The 22,508-nt window shown below is 39.7% G+C and overlaps 1 protein-coding gene across 1 annotated transcript in view; it reads right to left on the bottom strand.

Annotated features, from left to right (window-relative positions):
• The window catches only part of CATSPERB (catsper channel auxiliary subunit beta), a 77,775-nt gene that overhangs the window by 37,060 nt on the left and 18,207 nt on the right, over nt 1-22,508 (bottom strand). Inside the window, exons 3-11 of the mRNA XM_004682041.1 lie at nt 21,726-21,786; nt 19,872-19,967; nt 16,725-16,874; nt 10,545-10,640; nt 10,301-10,419; nt 8,762-8,794; nt 1,157-1,223; nt 856-902; nt 300-458 (exon numbers count right to left, since the gene is read on the bottom strand). Of these exons, the coding sequence (XP_004682098.1) occupies nt 300-458; nt 856-902; nt 1,157-1,223; nt 8,762-8,794; nt 10,301-10,419; nt 10,545-10,640; nt 16,725-16,874; nt 19,872-19,967; nt 21,726-21,786 (828 nt within the window). The remainder of the gene's footprint in view (nt 1-299; nt 459-855; nt 903-1,156; nt 1,224-8,761; nt 8,795-10,300; nt 10,420-10,544; nt 10,641-16,724; nt 16,875-19,871; nt 19,968-21,725; nt 21,787-22,508) is intronic.

Here is a 22,508-nt window from a genome sequence, read left to right as displayed (position 1 = left end):
GAATCTTTGGCACAGAAAACATATAACCTGTGTCAATTTATTTTCATTTTGTTCATCTAAACGATTCCATGGACCCTTAAATTTATTAGACCAAACTCAGCTTATGGTCTCCCAGAGAGCAAGCATGATCATTATCCAAATAATATCACATGCTCTGTTTTCATCAAACTGAATGACAACAGAGGCAAGAAATCTCCAAGTGTTTTTAATTTTATGAACCACTATTGCCAAAGCTAACAAGACCCTAGGAATAAATTTTGATAAGGTAAATTCTCACTGTTTTACTGTGTGCTCATCACCTGGTGGTTGTGGTAGGACAGGTATACTCCAGTGTTAAGCTCTTGGTCAATAAGAAATGTTATCACAGTGGAAGGAAGTATTTTCATTCGTTTTGAAATGTGAGGTAAGCAAGGCAACCATGCACGAAATGGTTCCTTACTATAAAAACAAGAGCTTGCCTACAAAAAGAGAAATGAAAAGTCAATGCTGTTCTTGGAATATAAGCTCTAATTATTTTTCTTAGGCAAATAAGCTAGTTAACAAGTGTGTTGTCTGAGTGAAGCATAAAAAATAGTTTTAGTACTTTAAATCCCGTGTTTCTATTCCAAAGACTGAGTCCAGAAAACACTGCAAAGCATCCTCTCTGGTATGGATTGTTTTTCTAGAATCATTGATCAATCTAGATTTAACATAATTAGGTAATTACCATTTAAAGCCAAACAGAGTTTCATTTGGGAGTAGGAGTGATTGCTAAGCTCTCAGTCTGTGGACTTGCCTTCTTTCTTGAAGAGTGAGAGCAATCCAGGAAATCATGCCCAAGGAAATGTTACTTTTGAAAAATCTTTAATACTATACCTCACTCAGGGTTCTGTTTCTCTCAAAGGTGATAGTAACATAATCAACTGTAAAATACGAAGGCATGAAATTACAAATAGCATCTATCCTTCTAAGCACATCATTTATTTCTTTGCACTTATAACAGAGTGTGGTTTAATTTAATTTTTAATCGTCTCAGATTTTTCATTTTTGTCCTCAGCTTTAGGACATTAACTTCTACAAAACAAACTACTTCTGTTTTATCCTATTTTAGTTTTATTTCATTGAAGCTATATGTGCTCTCTTGAGAAAAGTCTATTAATATTTAACTAAAATTTACCTTCAAAGTGCTCTCTGTTAGCAAAACACTTTTCATTATACCACAATTTTCCTTTGACATAGTCACCCTAAACACACAAACAAAAACATGAAGCAAACAAAAACCTGAGTAAGTATGTGGACCGAAGATATAAATAGAAAAAAAAAAAACACTAAGAACATTAAAGTTCGATAGTTCAGAAATGTGAGGCAATTTGACAAAAATTGCATGCAAATAAAAGGTTGAAGGAGAACACCATGCAAGATTGTGATTTTTTAACAACACATGAAAAGGAATAAAAAGAAACTTCACATGAGTTAACACATGTCAATGAGAGATGCTCCAGCCTATAAACTGTCTTTCTGAAGCTACTGAGTGGTTAACCTTTTACCACAGATGCCACAGGTTGCATGCTTATCTCTGTTTTAGAACTGCAGGGAGACCTACTGAATCTTCACAGAAGTCTGACAGCAAAAGGAACATCAGGAAAACAGCCATCAGAACACAGGTTTTGAGAAATGTCATAAGAGAAAGGCTTCCAAGAAAGTGAAATTTCAGAGGTTGGATTTTAATTACATCCAAAAATTTGAAACACTTTTGTTATAGGAAGATTCTGACTTTTAAATTATTGTTGAGGGGCCTCCCTGGTGGTGTAAGGGGTTAAGTCTCAGCACTCTGAAGCTATCCAGAGCCACTTCAGCATGAGTTTGACCTCCCACCAGGGAGGTGATCCATATGGTACAGCAGACCTCTCCTGTCTGCCTGCTGCTCCTCTCAGCAGTGTGTTTCAGTCAGTCTACCTGTTCTGCTCCCAACTCTGTCTCTGGTGACTCCTCACCCCCTGAACCGCTGGCCTGTACCACAGTTTTTATATGGATAAATTAAATCTTAAAAAAAAAACTACTTTTGAGACATAGGAAGGCCTTCCTACATTTTTAAAGACCTATAGTAATCTGTTCATCAAAGGCTTTTTAAATAATCTAAAATTGATTGTGGTGCTGGTTGCATAACTGTGAATATACGAAAGGCCATTTACACACTACATGAGTGAATTTTATGCTAACTGCCAAGCAAACAAGACTTTTCAAACGGAATGGCTGGGACAACAATTGATCTACTAGCATGGCCTTGGGGGGTACCATGTTCCCCTTCTTCACTTTACACGTAGCCATCTTGGACTAACTACTGGGAACTCAAGATGGGGCTGGGCGGCCAGTGAAGCTCTGTAACATGGAAAACAGCGAGAATTGGGGGCACCAAAGAGCAATCTTGCTTCTCAGCTTTGACTTGCACCTTGGTAGTGCTGAAAGGGAACCTGAGGGCTGTGGGGACGGATAATGACAGCTGCTATCATGACCTGTCTTTGGTTTTGCTCCTTTTGTCCCAGACTCGCCTGGTTCTTCTTACCCTTTTCTTGCTTTTCTCCTCAGAAAGTGACTTAGATGGCAAGCTTTTGAGCCAAAAAAGCTCTTCTGTGAGCAACCCTGTTTTTCCAGGCATTCGCCCATAAGGAGATGGGTCATTTGGGGAGGTTTATTGAGAAATTATTATTAGAAATATACTCTCTTCTCTTCCCTCTCTATGCACACTAATTCTTTAAGTGATTTTTCACACTAAGAGTATGTTTCCTTCTTCTTTTCTTTTTTTTTTTACAGTGGATGACAGAACTGTATTAGGCCATCCACTCCATTTGTTTGGGCCCCTGTTTCATGCCTAGGATGTATGCTAAAAGTAGATTCAAGCTAAGGTGTCCTCAAATGAGCATTTTGAGTTCTCATATAAATCTTTAGGTTTGCAGGAAACTCACATTATCATTATAATTTCTGAGCAATTAATATAAACTCTTTACTGATCTATTCCTTTTCCCCTTCCCTCCCCCGAATCAAACTGGCACCAGCCCAATAATTTAATTTGACCAGGTCAACTCATTCCAAGGATGAGCTCTGGTCCCTGCCTAATGCAGAGCCACAAGGATTGGTCAGGAGTGAACGGAGACCCATGTCAGGTCAATTAGTTGACACTGAGACTTGGTGGAAGGACTAGAAGCTACTTTCTGTTGGGATTGTTAACAACTCATTCCCCTACTGTGCTAGAATCTGCTTTAGCCTGGTTCCTGTCCATTTTCTTCAAAAAGGTCCCAACTGTGGGGGAGAGATCCCAACTTTCCCCCCTAAGTTATCTGCTTTGTTTCCTGCAACACGCACATATAATATTAGCCACCTCACTCTAAGAAGCCAATATTGTTATGCCCATTTGAAAATGAAGAAATTGAGGTCCAAAGAGTTATAGAACCTGTACAGAATTACATGGCTAATAAATTTGTGCAAGGCTTGGCTCCAGTTTGTCTTTATTTATTCATTGGCTCAGTAGGCACTTACCTGTATACAACGGGAAATACGGTAGTCCTTCACTTGCCGGCTAATATCTGTGAGGAAAGTCAGGGGACTCAGATGCTAGAAATAAGTGCTGAGAGCTTTGAGGTTGCAAGAGAAGGTCACTTTGGTGGCCAGGGAGGAGTTCCTGATGAATGAGTGGTAATTCTCTAAGTGGAACTGAGGGGAGTCTGTGGGGTAGGGAGGGCATAAGTAAAGACATGATGACTTTATGCAAAGGATTCAAGGTATGAGCAATGTTTGCTCCCTTCAAGGAGGGTGAGTTGTTAATATGACTGGACAGAATACCTTGAGATGAGGAGCCGGAATGACAAGGATATAAAGGCTCTGACTATAAAGGATTTTTATAGTCTTGCAAAAAGTTTAGATTTTATCCTTAACAAATTAACCCCAAATCCCTGATGTTTCACTGAACAGATTTTGGTGGCTAACTAACAGATTTTGCTTCATGCCAAGTCCCAAACTGGGGGCATTTGTGCTTAGTATTACCTCTGTAGGATAAGCGTTGTCAAAATCATTCCTTCAATCTTTCAAGTGTTTGCTTAACTTTTACCTTTTTTGTAGAGGCCTGCAATATAATCACCCTATCTAAACACATATTTTCCCTTCCTGCCTTAATTTCAACAGGCACATTGATATCTAAAATCTTTATACATGTATTCATGAGCCTGCTTATAATCTAGCTCCCTAATAAAATGGTAAGCTATGTGAGCACAGGAACTTTGTCTTGCTCACAATGGAATCCTCCTTGTCTACACACATATGGCCTAGAAGTACCCAATAAATTCTGTTGCATGGGTGAATAAGTGAAAGAATATTAATTCCAACTGCTTATCTGAACTGTCATAGACATCTCATTCTTTTTTTTTTTTTTAACTTTTATTTACTTATGCATAAGCAATGAGGTACAGACTAGAAGTGCCGGGGTGGTGAGAGTATTCACCAGAGACAGAGTGGGGAGCAGAACAGGCAGACTGATGAAGTACACTAATGAGGGGAGCAGCTGGCAAGATAGGAGAGGACTGTCACGTGGGTCACTTCCCCGGTGTGGGATAGAACTCGCGCTGAAGTGGCTGCAGCTAATTTCATAATGCTGTGCTTCAATCCATTGAGCCACCAGTCTTCTAAAGTTGATAAACTATCTCAGCAAAACACAGGGCATGCCAGACAGCTCATCCTTACTGTCGTTCTTTCAATCATCATGCAGGAGTCCTCACTGAAAGGTAAATCCCTGATGAATGTGTTAATCCTAGCCCTTTCCTTCCCTGCTACACGACCCATCTACTGCTAAAATTTCCTGTCTACCCTCACTCATCACTAACAACTCCTGTGTTTTGCTGAGATAGTTTATCAACTCTAGAAGACATATTATTTATTATTATCATTGCAAATGGTAGAAATCATGTGAAGGGCAAATTGTGATTATCTTTTAATAACTTTACCACTAGCTCTGTCAATCCAAGTTTTTGGAACGTATTGTTTTTGAGACACCTGGGCACATATAAAGTTTCTAGGTACAAAATCATCAGGGCAGCATTGCTGGTAATAGTGAAAATGTCAGAAAACTCCCAAGTATCTATCCATAGGCCTCAGATTAAATAAAGTCTGGTAAATCCATACAATGGAATACTTGCAGCTGTAAAAAATGAGAAGAGTCCTTTCTCCATGAACTCAAATGAAATTTTCCCCTGATATGTTGATAAGTGATAAGTACATTTAGTATATAGCTTAAGAAAATGAGAATATATAGTCACAATTATTTGAATTTACATTAAAAATTAATGAAAAGTTTTAAAATAAAAATAGTATCCACAGCTTACATGAAGAGGACAGGAAGAACAGTCTGAGTATATAGATATGGGAATGAGACTTCCCAAATTATATCTTTATATTATATTTTTGGTCTTTGATTATGTGGATGTATTGCCTATTTGAAAATAATAATTTTTAGATATTTAAAATCTTTATTTCCTTTGTAACATGCCTTCTCCACTGAAAAATCCTTACCTGGAACTCTAAGTAGATAGAAAACATAAAGATATTAACTAAAATGAGAAAAATAGATACACATTGTTCATCACAGTCTCCTCTCCTCTATCTTCTGTATCTATTCTCATTAGTCTAATTTGTTAAAATTCTTCTTGAGTATTTTCCTTAGTTGGGACAACTGGGTGATATACTGTGAATTCTTTCTTAACCTGAAATATGAATAATCTCTTAGCTAGAAATAGGAGTTTTGGATTTTGGTACTTTAGCTTTGATAATCTGTAGAGTGGATTTATTTTCTTCCAGCTGCTACTGTTTTACAAATGAAATCTAACTCCAGGCAGGTATATTTAGCTTTTGTTCATGCTGCTTGGAAATTTGTATAGTTTCCCCTTAAACTTCAATGTCAGAAGTCTTCATGGGACATAGCTATGATTACATTTCTTCAGTCATCCCAGGATTTAGCAAACATTTTCAGTACAAAGACTTGGATCTTTCTTAGTGTAATTTTCTCCCATTATTTCTTTTATTATTGCTTCTCTTCTACATGTTCCTTTTTTTTTTTTAATCTTTCTGAAGATTCTTAGGCCTCATGGATCCTCCTCAAAAGTTCATCTTTGCCTTTGTGATTTCTGTCTATCTCGCCAGATGGCTTGAAAAAAAAAAAAGTCTTCCTCTTGACCAATCAAGCCACTCACCTGCATCTAAACAATGACTGTTCTTCCTTCAGTTCACTCCATTTTTAGTTGTTGTTTGTGGGATTTAGGCCCAGGAAGCATTGTTATGCTATGCTTGAGGCTACTTATGGAAGCTGTCAGTGTTTTCTTCTTGCTAGTATTTATCCCAATGACAATAACATAAGCTCCTAATTGGTGTCTGCCCGTTGATGCCAAGTGACTCAATTCAAAGCTGTTGTTCTAGTTAGCTCGTTGTTGCCTTTCCCACCAGCCACTTTAGTTTTATATTCTGTTTCTGATTATCTCTTAGGGTGCTGGGCTAGCTGGATATACTTTGAAGACAGGGCTCAGGTCTGGTTTGGGGAGTACATCAAATCATGTCAATACTGAAAAGACAGAAGACAAAGCATTCTCGGTCCCTCAAGGTTACCATTTTCTCATCTCAGAACCAGAAAAAAGATATCTTGCTTTCAGGTCTTTTCCAGCCTGCCTGCCTTTGGAGAAAAGTAATCTTCCATCAGGCTTCTTTCTAGGAGACAAGCCACATTTGCAAGCTAGCAGAAACCTTCTCTGGGAGTTCAGGGAGTTCTGCAAACCAACTCTGTCTAGGACCTCTTACCTCCCAGTCCTCTAGCTCATGTCTGTGTTGCCACATACTACGTTCTCATATAACTGATAAGAGGAAATACATGCCAGTCTCCTGAGTGGCATTCCTTAAAGCTCAAGCCTCAAGTGGCTCTGGTTGTCCAGCAATCCTGAATGCCTCCTTGATTTAACAGGCAGGTAGCCTGGAAGTTAGTTGTTTAGGCAGCAAAGCTCAGGTTACAATCTCCTCTATCTCTTTATTTGATAGTTTTTTGCTGTGATTTGGACGTAGGTATACCTCTTACAATTAACGTATAGCCCAATAATATTTAGCTTTCTAATATATTCCTTTCTGATATATTTGGATTGCTTCGGACTATCTTAATCTTATTCTATAGTTTTTCTTTTATCTTTGTATCTGTTTTCTTCCTTTGTTACTTTTGGTGAAACTGATAGGATATTTTTTAACTTTTCCCTTTCCTCTTTAGGTTATGTGTTTTTCTTTTTTGGTAATTACCTTTTAATTTTTTGACATATATGTCTAACTAGACATTTTTCTAAATTTATTCCCCTTATTGATGCTCATATCAAATAAGGAGCTTAAAATACTTTGATTATCCACTGAAAACGATCTCCATTTCTCCGTGCTGTGTTGTTTAGAGGTTTGGTTCTATACAATTAATAAATACAAAATTTGTAACTCTTATTTTCACACCAATTGCATTGTTTGAACAAACATTTTTGAAGTGCCTATTTTGTGTCAGGCGCTCTCCTAAACACAGATCCCAGAGTGAAGAACCTAGATAAGGTCCCTGCCCCTCTCAGAGCTTGGAGTAAACATTCTAGTTATCTTTGTTTCTGGGGGCCCACTCTTGGGGCTTGGGGGTGGGAAGGGCTCTCATAATGTGCAAACTACTTTTCTTCACTTTCATTTGTAAATGCTATAGTGTAACTAGGCTTGGAATTCCATTTTAACAGTTATTTCCCACTCTTCTTTCTGATGTCAATCGATTTTTCCTCCTACTGATATAGCAAGAGCCAGTTTCCTTTGTTTGCAGAGAATAAGCAGGTGTGCAGGGTCACTGTCGCTCACAGGCCAAACGAGGTCAGAATGGGAAAAAAACACAGCAAAAGACTAAGAATACTCATAATTCTGTTGTAGTTGGGCCTCCCTGGTGGCACAAGGGTTAAAGTCTCAATGCTATCAAGTTATCACCAGCCACTGCAACATGAGTTCAATCTCCAGCCAGCTTGCTGACCCACACGGGGAAGCAACCCTCTCTGCTTCCCCTCAGCAGTGTATTTCAGTGGATCTGCCTGTTCTGCTTCCTGCTCTGTCCCTGGCGAATCCTCTCACCCCCACTCTGCCCATGCTTCAAGCCTATACCCCAGTTCTTGTATGCATAAATACATAAAAATAAATCTTTAAAAAATTTGTTGTTGTAGTTTCCAAATTGAAGCATACAAGTTGAGACACACAACTTGACTTTGTAACAGAGAGGGGAGAAACACAGTCCTCAAAAGAGTCATAAGCAGAGCTGTGGCTAGCTTATGAGGCACTTTGTTCACTAGAAAGAATTCCCATTTCTCCAGGGGGGCACAGACCTACACCCAGGTCTTTGAACTCTGGAGTAAAGCATTTGCCAGATTTAGCAGTCTCTTGAAATGGTCACCCTTATGTAGAACACACCAGAAAACCACAATAATCCTGGACAGAAAGCTTAAAGAAGGGGTACCCCACTGAAATAAGGAGAGATACTTCTTCCTTGGAAACAGAAGCGATTCTTGCTTGTTGTTTGGTGGAAATACATATTTTAGTTCAAACTGTAAATATATACTGTTTTACAATAATTTATCACTTTATAATCATGTATATGATGCCAGGAATAATCTATATTGTGAGTTCTTATCTTGCCTGTTATGTTTGATCATCAGGTAAACATACCTAACTTCTAACCGACCTTTAGATATTTAAAATTTCTTACCCTTTCAAAACCACAAAAGTCAGCTCTTGAAAACTAGAAGAAAATAAAGAGAAACCTTATTTTAAGTTAAAAAATATGAGAAGACATAAGCAATATAGCAATTTAAAGCAGACAAGAAAATCATGCTTTTTTTATATACCAATATTTAGTAGGATCAAACACTGACGTAGTAGGCATGATATGCTGGCAATTTCCTCTTCAGTCTTTGTCCTGTTTTGTCATTTGATTAATATATCTATACTTTAACTTAACTCCAGAAAGGACTCAAAGTCAAAACCGAATACTTTTCAAGATTAATGGAGTTACGAGGTGTATAGAAAGACACTAAGTCATCTACCCATTTGGGCTTATAAAGGGTTGACAGCACCGAGTGGCACTGTTGCAGTGAGCCTCTGTTGTTCTGTCTACCCCCAGGCAGGCTCCGAAGAAGGCCCTCACCTTGTGTACCCATGCCTCATTCTCAGTGCTTTGAATTTAAGTTGCAGTGGACAGTTACTTATCGACTTTAACAATTACATCATAAACACTTAAGTGCCAGAGAAAAACACAGTTATCTGAGCCACCAAGAGTACTTTTTCAGAGGTGGTGAAGGAAGACTGTGAATATTCCTATATTGGAAGAAAGATAGTAGCCATGTATCGTCGATTCCACCTATCCATGGGGTGTCCATTCCAAGACCACCAGTAGGTGTCGGAAGCCACAAATAGTACCAAACCCTACATACATTATTTTCCCTCTACATACATCCTACCGTAAAGTTTAAATTATAAATTAAAATCAAGATAGTAACAATAACTCATAATAAAGTAGAACAATTATTAATAATATCCTAAAATAAAACCTATGTGAATGTTCCCTTCCCCCCACTCCCTGCCATGAAATACCTTCTTGTGTATATTTTTGGACCACAGGTACTGAAACCAAGAAAAGCAAAACTGGATAATGGGGGGCTGCTATATAAGAAATACCTGCTTCTCAACCAATAAATTGTTCCTTATCTCCCCCTCCCCCCCACCCCACTACTGTTCCTAAGTCCATTACTGCTTTAATTGTGCTGTGGTAATTTGGAGAAGCATTTATTAGCATGTTTTAAAATTCCATGGTATGCATATTGCATAGCCTCCCCAAAATGTATATTACCCTTCACTCACTCCCAAAACTTATTTTTAATTTATGTTATTTTGTAATGCTATATTGAGCTTTATCCCTTACCCTAGGCCATTTTGAAAACACATTTAACATAGAGAGATAGGGAGCTAGCTAGATATGTAAATAATTTTCTACATGTATATATTTAAAACTTTATATAAATGTGTACAGCAATACAATCAGCACCATTTCCAAGTGATATATACTATATACTCTTTCTCTCTCTCATATATATATATAAGGCAAAGGCAAAGTTACTCTATTATGCTGTTACATATTTTAAAAAGAAGGGGGAATTTTAATTCTAAATATGCCCTATGTAACTAAAATATCCAATATTTCTACTTTATATCACAGAAGACGTGTAAGGCTACAAGGAAATTCACATACCTTTAAAGTACTGAATGCTGGATAACGAAGATCTTCACTTACAAAAAGACCCAAAGATGTGAGGATAACTAAAAAGTGATTAGTTAAGACCATATCCACCACTGAAAGCTCTGCATGTTCTAAAGGAAGAAATCACCGTGCATTAAACATAGAGGGAAGTGAGCTCAACAGCAGTACAAAGACATTTTATAAATATTGGTCAATCATTGAACGCTGAATGTGCAAGAAGTGTTAGAGGAATTACCTTCTCCAACTTCTACATAGATCATATCTGACAGGTTATACCACAGGGCATCAGCATAATTCCAAAATCCAGACTCGGTGAGGCCTAGGTAGATACCTAGTGTATGAGAAAAGGAAAAGTCAGGCTGGACAACTGTGTAAAGTTAGAGACTCGACCCCAAGGTGCTCCATCTCCAGGGTCAGTGGCTGTGTTGCCTCCACTCTCCACCCATTCTCTACTCCTGCCTCAGCCCTGCACTTCTTGGTTGGAATCTGACACCCTTAAGCAGAGGAAAGAAGGAACTTCAGGTTATACCACAAGACCATAATCAATTATTTGACTTAACTATTAAAGATTTTGTTTTACACTGAAGGGAATCAGAGTATTTCACCCCCAAATATGTCACTTTGGCATAAGGCTGTTGAACTGGAGGCTACTGAGAATCAACAGCTGCAGGGAGAGTCCTCTGTCCCCCTTAGCTCTCCAAAAGCACAGTATACATTTCCCCTTGGGGGGGCACCCCACCCAGGCCCAAAGAAGAGGATTCTTTTTTTTTTAAGTGTTTATTATTTATGCACATAGAACTGGGGTACAGGCCAGAGGTGCAGGGGCGGTGAGAGGCTTCACCAGTGACAGAGTGGGGAGCAGAACAGACAAATCGATGAAGTACACTGCTGAGATGGGCAATTGGGTCACCTCTGAGGCAGGGATCAAAGTCGCACTGAACAGCCGCGGCTGCCACCAGCTTCGCAGTGCTGTGCTTTAACCCGCTGCGCCAGCAGGGAGGGTCCAAGAATATTCTTATCAGCAGATACAGGGAGTCAGCACTAAGACCCATCTACATAAACAGATCTGTCTAAGGTAACTCTTATCCTCCACACTACTTGTCCTACATATTTCCTAACATTTTATTGTCCCTTGAAGGGATAAACTTATTTTCTTTGTTAAAATTGATGACATGCCTCCCCAAGTTTAACCACCTTAAATTTCACTTCTTTTCTGTGACTTCCATAGATGCAAATATTAATGAGTGATGAGTGCCTTTTCTCCTGCTAATCTGTCTCTTAGTTTAATTTACAGGTCTCACTCACTGAACAAGAGAGTGGAGAAAGAGTCCTTCCCCCCACCCCCACCTTAAAATACCCTCCTAAGCACAAATATATTCACACTTCAGGAGCCCAATCTTAGTCAATAATTTAAAAAGCTCCAAAGAAGAAAATTAAAGTGTAAACTCTAAGAAAGAAGAAACGAAACTAGACCATTCTCTCACACTACAACTGAAACAAAGAGACACCTCCCCGAATGGGAGAAAATATTTGCACACCATACATATGACAAGAAACTGTCATATAAAAGATCTACAAAGAGCTCATATGAGCCAACAAAACTAATCAACCTAATCAAAAAATGGGCAGAGGAGGACTTCTCCAAGGAAGACATACAGTTGGGTAATGGGCATATGAAAACCTGTCCATCATCACTTACCATCAGGGAACTGCAGATCAAAACTGCAATGACTGAAAATGCAGAAACAACAACTGCTGCCAAGGGTGTGAGAAGAGGGAACCCCCTTACACTGTGGGCAGGGGTACGGACTGGCCGACCCCTGTGATGAGCAGTGTGGAGGTTTCTCAGAAGACTAAAAATGTATCTGCCAGATGACCCAGCAATTCTACTCCTATGTATCTACCCCCAAATACAAAAAAGACTCATTCAAACAGAAACCTGGACTCCTATGTCTTAGCAGCACAATATACAATAGCCGAGATATGCCAACAACTTAAGTGCCCTAAAACAGATGAATAAATGAAGAAGATGTGGTCTGGACACACAATGGAATCAGTGATCAATAAAGATAAACACGCCAACTGGAGCAACATGGATGGAGGTGGAAGGGATTATGTGATGTGAAAGAAGCCAGGAGAAAGATAAATACTGGATGGTGTCACTTACATGTGGAATATAGAGAAGCCAAATAAAGGGACAAACAAAGACAGACTTTAAAACCAACTTTTGAAAGACAACCCCAGATTTACTGCAGAGGAGGAAGGGGAGAAGCATTTGCCGGAGGCGGGTGGGTGGAGGGCCAGGGTCTGTGGTGTGTCAATGGTGGGAGAGTGGCAGTTGCTGCCCCTGAGGAGGTGCATTGTCACTGTCAAAACACTAACAAGGATGGAAAATGTGGTCCGTCAGTAGAAGTTAAAACTGAAGGAAAAAGCAAAGAAGCAATGAGCGTTGGTGAGGATGTAGAGAAAACGCAATCCTCTTGCACTGTTGGTGGGGGTGTAAATTGGTGCAGTGGCTATGGAAAAACAGGAGGGCATCTCCTCAAAAATTCAAAAGAGAACTACCATATGATCCAGCAATTCTACTTCTGGGTATTTATTAGAAAAATATGAAAATAGTAAGTTAAAAAGATATTCAAACATCTGTGATCATGGGCAGATTTCATAATGGTCAAGATATGGAAATAACCTAAGTGTTTGATAATGATGGATGGTTTGATTTTTTAAAAAATGAGGTGGCATTAATGTTTATGCACACCTACATTACAGTGCTACTCAATTATATTTAAAAGGAAGATGAAATCTTGCCACTTGCATCAACATGGATGAACCCGGAGTGGAGTGTGCTAAGTAAGTTCAGAGGAGAAAGAATTTAAAGAAACAATGCGATGAAACAAACAAAAACACATGGACTCTGGCAACAGAATGGTGTTTATTGGAGAGGAATGGAGGGTGGGACAGGTAGAGGTGGTTGAATGGTTGGTGGAAGACAGTGACTATACATTGGGGGGGCGGGTGTGGTTAGCATATGCAATCTCAAGGTGAGAAACTTATACCTGAAACATATACATGGTTATAAACTGGTATTACCTCTCTCTCTCCTCTCTCTCTCTCTCTATATATATATATATTTACATATACATATATATATATATATGCATATATATAAAGGTGTCCTAGATTTTAGCTTTGAGTATCGGGTATTAATAGGGAAGAAAGGTACAGATTTTAGAGGAAGATGAATCGAGAGTTCTAGATTCTTCTTGTTATACATGAGGTGCTCACTAAACACCAAGAGGAAAAGGTAAAACTGACAACTGAATACAGGAATTGGTTTCAAAGGTGGGCTCAGCATCAGAAACACAGATTTGGGTATCACCAGCCTGAAGATGGCAGTGCTACCACGAGACTGAGTTATACTTCCCAGAGCCACCTTTTGAGATGTAAAATAACCAAAGAAAAACATGCAAAACACAATAAAGACAACCCTGAGGTGAGGAGCTGTATCCCTCCAGTTGTATTATTATGTGCATGACTGGCAAATCAAAAAATTTGAAAAATAAAATTAAATAACACTGGAAGAAAAACATGTTTCCCAGCGAGAAAGAGAGAGAGAGGTGGTTACATAGGGAAGGAAAGTCAAGGAAAAAGCATGGGTTCATCAATATTTTAGGGTCACACTGGTAGAGGAGATGGCCTAGAAAACTCAGGAGTGACCACTGGAAAAGAGTAAAGCAAGTCAAAAGAACACTGGTTTTGAGGAGAGAGTGGTCAACGTGTCCAGCGCTGCTGGGAGGGAAAGCAGGTTGGAGATGAGGGACTGGCTGTTGGAAGTGGCAGAACAGAGACCACAGGTGATCTGGGAAGAACTGTCATGGGGTGCTGGGGACAAGAGTCGTGTTACAGTAGAATGAAGGTAAAATAGAAGGTGGAAACTGTAGCACTGTAGTGATAAAGTCCCTCTATAAATTGTTTTGAAGGAGACAGAATAATGGGGAGTGAAAGTAAGTTGAGCTAAATGAAGGCTTTGTTGAAGGTGTTTAAGATGGGTATTGAGACTGTTTGTATGTGAATGGGTCTGATCCAGGAGAGAGCCTGAGATGATTGGGGAGAGAAAGGGGTGAATCTAGGACAGGCAGCAGCAGGGTCTCCAGAGACTGGAAGGAACAGGACCGGAACAAAGAGGGGAGAGGTGACCTTGAAGCAGCAGACACACTTGTTATGAGGAAACAGGCAAAAGGCAAAGCAAGCCATGGGATGGCCAGTCTACAAGAGCAAGGAGGAAAGAGCACTTGTGCCCGACCTCAGTTTTGTTTGCTAAGTATTAAATAAAGGCACAGCTGAGAATGGAAAAGGAAAAAAGCTGATGGAGAGTGTTTGAGGACTGGGAAGGGGGTGATAAGGTCACTTGGCAGGGTGGGAAAATAAACATACCAGGGGAAAGAGAGGGTTTCTGGGAGTGACCACTTGAGATTGGTGAGTGTGAATTTACAGTGAGTCCAGTGGAATTTTAAAAGATTAGCATACGGTTTTTTCTTAGCAAAAAATTTCTAGCAATAGTCTGCCACTCCCAGTCAGAAGTAGGGGTGGATTTAACTAGAGTGGGGATTGTGTAAGTAAGAAAGGTAGAAAGAAGCAAGGAAGTAAAAGAAGTATGTGTGAGGATGGGCCATGCAGACTATGGTGAGAAAGGTGAAAATAAGGATGTGGGGGAGGGAAAAAGAAGGAACAACAAACGTATTAAAGTCTTGATGAAAGCGAAGAGATGTTGGAGCATGAAAACTAGGCCAGGCTGAACCCCCAGGATGTAGAGAACAGAGCATGAGGTGCTTGGAGTGGAGACTTGGAGTGTGAGTGACATTACTGGACCCCCTTGGTGTGAAGTAGGACCACAGAAGATGGAGCAGAGGCCTTGAAACTGAGTCCTGTGTGATTCATCCACATGGTGGTGAAGTCTCTGAAAGCAGACACCAAACAAGGTCAGAGGACCTTGTTACACTCATCAGCTACACTCCTTGGGGGTGAGTGTGTGCCCCCAGCAGGTCCCGTGTGCTGACAACCAGGACTGCAAAAAGAACTAAGAGGAGTTGGAAGGAGTTGGTGTTTTGAAGAAGACAGAAGTAATGAGTAAGAAGCAGTGCTGGGCCCTCCCCAGAGGTGCAGTGGGTTAAGGCACAGCACCGTGACGCTCTCTGCAGCCAGTGCAGCACCAGTTCAATCCCCGGCCAGAGAGGTGACCCACATGGTGCAACAGACCTCTCCTGTCTCTCCTTAGTTCCCCTCAGCAGTGTATTTCAGTTGATCGACCTGTTCTGCTCCCCACTCTGTCTCTGGTGAATCCTCTCACTGCCCTGCACCTGCACCCCAGTTCTTGTATGCATAAATAAATAAATCTTTAAAAAAAAAAAAAGCAGGGCCAAGGCGCACAAGGATACTCTGGGCTCTGAGAGATGTGGTGTGAGGAAGGGCTACAAGGCAAATGGAAATGGCAGAAAGGTTTAGGGGTCTTGCAGAGAAAAGATCAGTAGTAGAATGTAAAGGGGGCGGATGCTGATGACAGACCATGAATTCCAAAGAAAGCGTTGGGGTCGGTACAGGGGACAGAGTTTGGGTCAAATTAAAAGAAACACAGACAAGTTTGTGATGGAGGGTAATAACCGGGGGGCTCAGGTTTCTGCTGGTGACTGAGGAAACTGGGGGACTCTGATGATGTGTCTTCAGAGTCCATAGAGAAAGAAAGTAGGACATGTGGGGTTGCTGGGCCCGGGGTCCCTCCAGCAACGCCGTGAGCTGTGAGGTCAGAGGGGCGAGCAAGGACCCAAGAGGAGGTGCTAGCTTCGGAGGTGGCAGCTTGCTCCTGTGGGAACTTCTCTTTTGCTTCAGCACAGTGGCCCCCTGGGAAAAGCGGCTTCAGGCAAAGCATAGGTTGCTCAGGTCATTTCTTTTCCCAAGAGGTAGAGGCAGAAGGTGAGTGGGAGACCTGTCTCTCCTCCTCTGGTTGAGCTTGAGGTGAAAATGGCTCCTGTCTTGTGGCTATTTTACATATGAAGTAAAATAACAGGATGCCTTAGCTCAACAATACTGTTTCCTCATGTGCAGCAGGCAAAGCAGCAGGATGGGAACCCCAGTGAATGACTCCTAAGAGACACAGCAGCGTCCCTGGAGGGGGCAGGAGGTAGAGGAAAGTACCGAAAACACTCAAGTTGCTATTCACAGGGCAAAAAGCCGCAGGGAAAGAAAAAGCACATCACACTCGCAAGCAGACAAGGTGAAGTGATAAAGAGCAAATTCTTTGGTATTTTTAGGAGGTACTTTTACTCTGTCATGTCTGTGTATTTAACTTGTACTGCCAGTTCAATAGTGCTGTTATAAAATTCAGAACCTCTTCCAAAATCCAGTAAAGCCAGGGACTTACCATTGTGTGTTGAATTCAAAATGAAGCCAAGCAATGCTACATCATTGGCGCAGGGACATTTTGTCACTTTGAGATCTACCACATGTGGATACAATTTCCTGATCTCATTTTTCGGGACCAGAGTGCCCAGAGGCCACTGAAGGATAGGCTCTGTGGAGGTCAAGTCCAGGTGTTTAAATTGTAGCAGCAGTCATGGAAATGGGACATTACAGCTTTTCTTTAAAGGTTTTTAAGCAACAACAGAAAGCATTGTTCAAAAACTGGGTGTTGTACCTTACTTTTCAACAGTTAAAATTCTGCCAACACAATTTCTAGAGTGAGGTCTCATTGCCCTTGGTGGGGCCTGCAAGGTCAGGGGGACACCACACAGGCCCCAGGCTCTGTTGCCAGAAACAGGATCTCTGGACCATAGAATTTGCCATTTATAATTTAGAGAACTTCAGGAGTCCACGCATTTACTTCTTGTTTTCTTCCCTAAACCCACTTACACAGTAGTAGCTTTAAAAAAGGAAACAAATCCACTAATCCACTAGAATAAACTCACTAACAAGAACGGGAGTTGACACTAGTGGCCGAGAGAGGTTTCTGGAAGACAGAAAGAGACTATGGTGGGACCAGCAGGAAAAGTCAATCAGCAATGGGACACCTTTAACCTTTCAACCTAGCAATCTATTGTCAGGTATACAAAGGGTTGAATTTGGATAACTTTAAATTTTAAAGCATAATTAAATGGGAGGATATCCTTTCTTCTGGGCAAAAAAAAAATGAGAAGGGAGAGTAAAAAAACTAAGCCAGGGTTCAAAAATATTTAAAGTACTTTTACAAACAGCAATAGCTAATAATTCTTTACTGTTTACACTTCTACAGTGTACGTCTCCTCCATCTCCCTGAACTTTCACTAAAATCTGCGGTAAAACCAAAGACTTTATGTAATATATGTTTTTACTTTGGGCAAAGCAAGATAAGGAGGTGAATTTCCATCTGTGTCGACACAGAGGATAACACAGCGACAGCTAAGAGAGAGAGACACATTTACAACCAAACTAACTCAACAGCAAGTCACCCCAGGACTCATTGAAATTTGGGGCAAGGCGGTTGACTTTCCAGAGCATAGCATGTGTGTTTGGGCAGTTAACAACCAGAGCTCAGAGGCCAGGGAGATTTGAACTTGCATCTGGAGCATCATTACAAACTCCTTTAACTCAGATGCTTCATTTTCAAAGTTTTAAGAATGAGGGAGACATTAAAAACCTTGACTGTGATAGAGAAGCTAAAAAAGGAGACAGAAGAGAGATCAAAAGGAAGGTGGCTGGTGATAGTGATGAAGAGCAGTTTCAGGGGAGTGATTGGTTTAGGGATGGGGGAGAAGGAAGTAGAAGTTTGAAATGGCTTTTAAACTTCTTTTTGGGTTTCACAGTAGACAAAGGTTTCTAACAGTAACTGTAGCCATAGACTTAACCCTTGATCGCCATAGCATCTCAGAACATGATAGTCTAACCCACTTGACTGCTCAGGCAAAGAATCAGAATTTATCCTGGACACCTGGTATCCCTCACCTGCTCCCTCATCTGGAGGTTGTACCAGCTCTATTCTAGAGACTCATTTCTCACCATCTCCACTGCAGTTGCACAAAGCCCGAGAATTTTGGACCAACTCCTAAGTGTGTGTGTGTGTGTGTGTGTGTGAGAGAGAGAGAGAGAGAGAGAGAGTGCTCTATTAAGTGAAACCTATTTGTTGCATCAATTATTACTGAGGCAACATTGGTTACAGCACTGTACATGATTTAGAGACACAGGCTCACACCTCCTCAGACCTATGTTACCACAGCACACCCACCACCACAGGCTCCACAGTCCTCCACCACAGTCCATGGGCCCTTTCCCATTTTTACTCACCCTCCCCCATCCATGTGCTCAGAGCTGCAGTCCTTCCATCAGAAACTTCTGGAGTTTGTTTCATTCTCTCTTCCTGAGAGTCAAATTTCTACCTGGCAACTGCAGTGAGAACACCCCTACTCCCCATCCAAAGTTCTGTTCCTTACTTCTTCTCAATGCAATCACTATTGTGAAATTGCTACGTGTACTTCTAGCCCATTTAAGATGTATTTACTACAAAATACACACTCATGAGCAGAATGTAGTGTTGCTTTGTCTTTTCTGAATGTTAGGTAAATGCTTTTCTACTCCATTCTGAAACTTGATTACTCACTCATTGTTTCTGAGTTCTGTTCTTGATGATATACCTGGGCCCATTTTCTTCATTTTAACAAAGCATGCCACATCTTTTCTCCAATTGATGGGCATTTGTTCTGCCTTCAGTTTTTTTTTTTTTAATTATTGCAAATAATGTGCATTAAGTGCATTTGTACCTGTCTTTTGTCACATATGCAACTTCCTCTCTGGACTAGTTTTCAATCTTCTGCAAGTCAGAATCAATGGGCTAAGATGCCTGACCCACCTGAATTCTACAGGTTGTGACTGGAGTTTGGTGGGGTCACACATGATTACTGGATGAGTCTCCCCATAAAATGTAGTATTTCTTTATTTCCTCTATGAACCATATCAAAATGGGAGTAGAAGGATAAAAATTAAAATGAAGATGAGGTGAGTGAGGATAAATACAAGATCTAGGATTGAGGATTTAAGAAATATATCCTATTGAGGTACAGGTGATCTCAAGTTGGATCAAACAATTGGAAAAACCAGGCCTAGTTAGTTATATTACTGTGCTCATAACCTCAAAACAATCAATATTTCATGAAAACATACGAATGTCTTAGCTAAGACTAAGGAAGAAATTTTGCAAGCGGTCCTCATAAAGGTGGTGTAATACAATTAATAGTACTTCCAATCATGTCTTAATAGAAGGCACAAAACCAATGAAACCATTGGTTATTATGACCTCTAATGTGCTGTAGGAAAAAGTATATGTCTATATTCCTATGGCAGTCTTTGTAGACCCCTACTAACAGCCACCCAAAGTATTTAATTCTTTGCCTCATCAGATTGTGCGTCCTTCAACGATTATGATAGCTCTTATTTATCTTTTATTTCTAGGACTTAGCAGAGATGGCATATAGTGGATGGGCAGGTTTGTTGAAAGAATATTACAAATTCAATTTTTCTTTCTTGATCTACTAGCATTTACCTCGAACGGTATCCAATAGTGTGCCTTCAGTAGTATAGATATTTAATACGTGGTGGAAAGTAATCCTGACTAGCCATTCTTCTACAGATGCAATATCTGTTTCAAAACAAAAAGCAAGAGGAGAGAAGAGCACAACAGACTATGGTGATGGTTCATGGGTGAATTGGTGGTGGGAATTTCACAGGAAATAACACCCGAGAAGAGAAAGTGTGCATGTACAAAAATGAGCAATGATTGTAAAATATAAACTAATTAGTTAACCCATAACAAAAGCAAATAATCAACTATTTTTTGTATGCCATGTTGGTGAAATTTAAGACTACGTGAACACTAACGATGATTTCATGCTCCAGTGTAAGGTTTCTCTTGTTTATCCTACAAGCGCTTTGAGGTAAAACAAGGGGGAAAAAAATTACAAAGTGATCTAGCTACCAGAGCAATGAACCTAATAAACATTTTAGATCATAACTTTTCTCTGAAAACTGCTGTATCTTGGTAAAAAGCAAACTCCAACTCTGCATGTCAAGTGGCATAATACATTATTTGAGAGTGGACGAGGGTTAAGTAGAACATGTAATGTAAGCCCAAGGGCAAACATTAAATTACAAATAATGATCCAATAGTATATGAATGGAATCATAAAAAGTAACTAATAAGAATGATGACTGGTAATAAAAGTAAGCCTATGAGGTGGAACAAAAAAGAAAAGTCCTTGATGATGTACTTCAATGAAATCATAGAACAATTACATTAAATGTAAATATTCTAAAAATAGCATTCATTTGATTCAAAACTATCCTTTCATTCTTCATCATATCCATCAGGTCTTGTTTAATTACAGCACCTTCACAAATATGTGTTGACTTAATAGCACTTCCATGTTTTCTCCTTAATAACTAAAAAAAGTAAAGACTGAACTATATACAATCTATAAAAAGCCCACTTTAAATATTACAACATAGATGTATTGAAAAGTAAAAAGATGATGGGGCCCAAGAAGTCCTGGGTGGTGAACTCAGCCTCTGAGCTGCTCACCCAGCTGTCTCTGCGGGTCTGTGAAACACCCCAACATAGTGTGGTGCTTTTGGTGACCCCTCACGCAGCTGAATCCCAAACAGATCAAGGACTTTTTGTGCTTTTTGCTGTCGCTGCTGAAGTTGGGGAAAAATAACGGTGTGAAAAAATAACAGTTTCCTGTGCGTCTGCCTGTCACCAAGAGAGAAAGCTGATGGATAACCTAACTGGGCTCCGGTGGGACTGAGTCAAAATGGTATAAGCTGAACTTTCTTGAACTTACAAAACATGAAAATAAGAGCCCTGAGGACCCTCAGGTCTTGATTGACTTTCCACAAGTCCTACTAAAGCCAGAAGTAGAACAATGATGTGGATTCTATGATGTATATATGATATATACTAATGATGAGAGGGAGATAATGATGTAGGGGGAAATGCTTTCCCCCTACAACTGAAAAATAAGGCAGAGAGGTCCCTTCTTAGCATACCAACCAGTGAATTTGACAAGGCTGCAAATCCAGGGTCAGTGTGCAAAAATCAGTCATAACTTGTACAAACGAGCAATGAACTGGAAATTAAAGTATCAAAAAATAACCACATACAGTAACACCAAAAATCATGAAATATTTAGGCATAACAAAAATTATGCAAGGTCTCCACTGAAAACCACAACACCTAGATGAAATAAATCAAAAATGATATAAATAATTTCATATGAATCACATTTAGGAAGTATAACCTAAATAGTAAAGAAGATTTTTAAATATATAAATTCTGTTTATTTGTTAAATTTGGCAATCCAGGTTCATGAATAAAAGAATTAACGGAGGTCACTCTTACCTGTATTTTTAGTAATGTTTTCTCTGGGAATATCAATCAGCCAGTAAACCCGATCACTAAACTTGAATAAAGAAGACATCACAAAACAGTGTTTTATAATACTAATAGAAACACTTATTTTGACATTCACCTTATCTTTTGAAAATTATATAAATTAAAATATCCAGTGCATATACCTGAGAGATCTCACTCTTAGGAAGTTAACTTATAACATTTCACATATATGTGAAATAAAGTATTCAAGGATATATTTTCATGATTATAAAAGTGTAAAATCAGAGAAGATTGAAATATTCATCTGCTATGTATACAATAATATAGCTACAGGCTGGAGCACCATTCAACTGAGTGTGGGTAATACAACGCTGAGGCATCACTAGCTTTATGTATCAGAGGACAGAGTTTGATATTGACAGAGAATTTGTGAATTTAAGAGAAAAATCCCAGGAGCAAGGGAACTGTAGGAATGGCAAGCTAAGGGAAAAAAGAAATTCCTTCCAAATTATTGGGCGATACAAGTGTAAGAAGAGACATGTTAAAAAGTAAATTTAAAAAAATCAAGGCAAAAAATAAAAGAACTGAGCAGAATTCCAGGTGCTAAACCAATAAGGCAGTTTGTGGTTTTCACCAATTCAAGTAATAACCTTTAGTCTACCAACAACAGAACAATAAATTCTCACAAGAACAAAGCAGAATCCAAAGTTTATACAACTTATTATGACCAATGTCCAGTTGTCAGCCAAAATGACAAGACATGAATAAAAAGAGGACCGTGTAACTAAC

This window comes from Condylura cristata, unplaced genomic scaffold (genome assembly GCF_000260355.1).
Source record: "Condylura cristata isolate star-nosed mole 26May11 unplaced genomic scaffold, ConCri1.0 scaffold00013, whole genome shotgun sequence".
NCBI classification, from domain to species: domain Eukaryota; kingdom Metazoa; phylum Chordata; class Mammalia; order Eulipotyphla; family Talpidae; genus Condylura; species Condylura cristata.
This window is presented reverse-complemented; position numbering and strand designations above follow the sequence as displayed.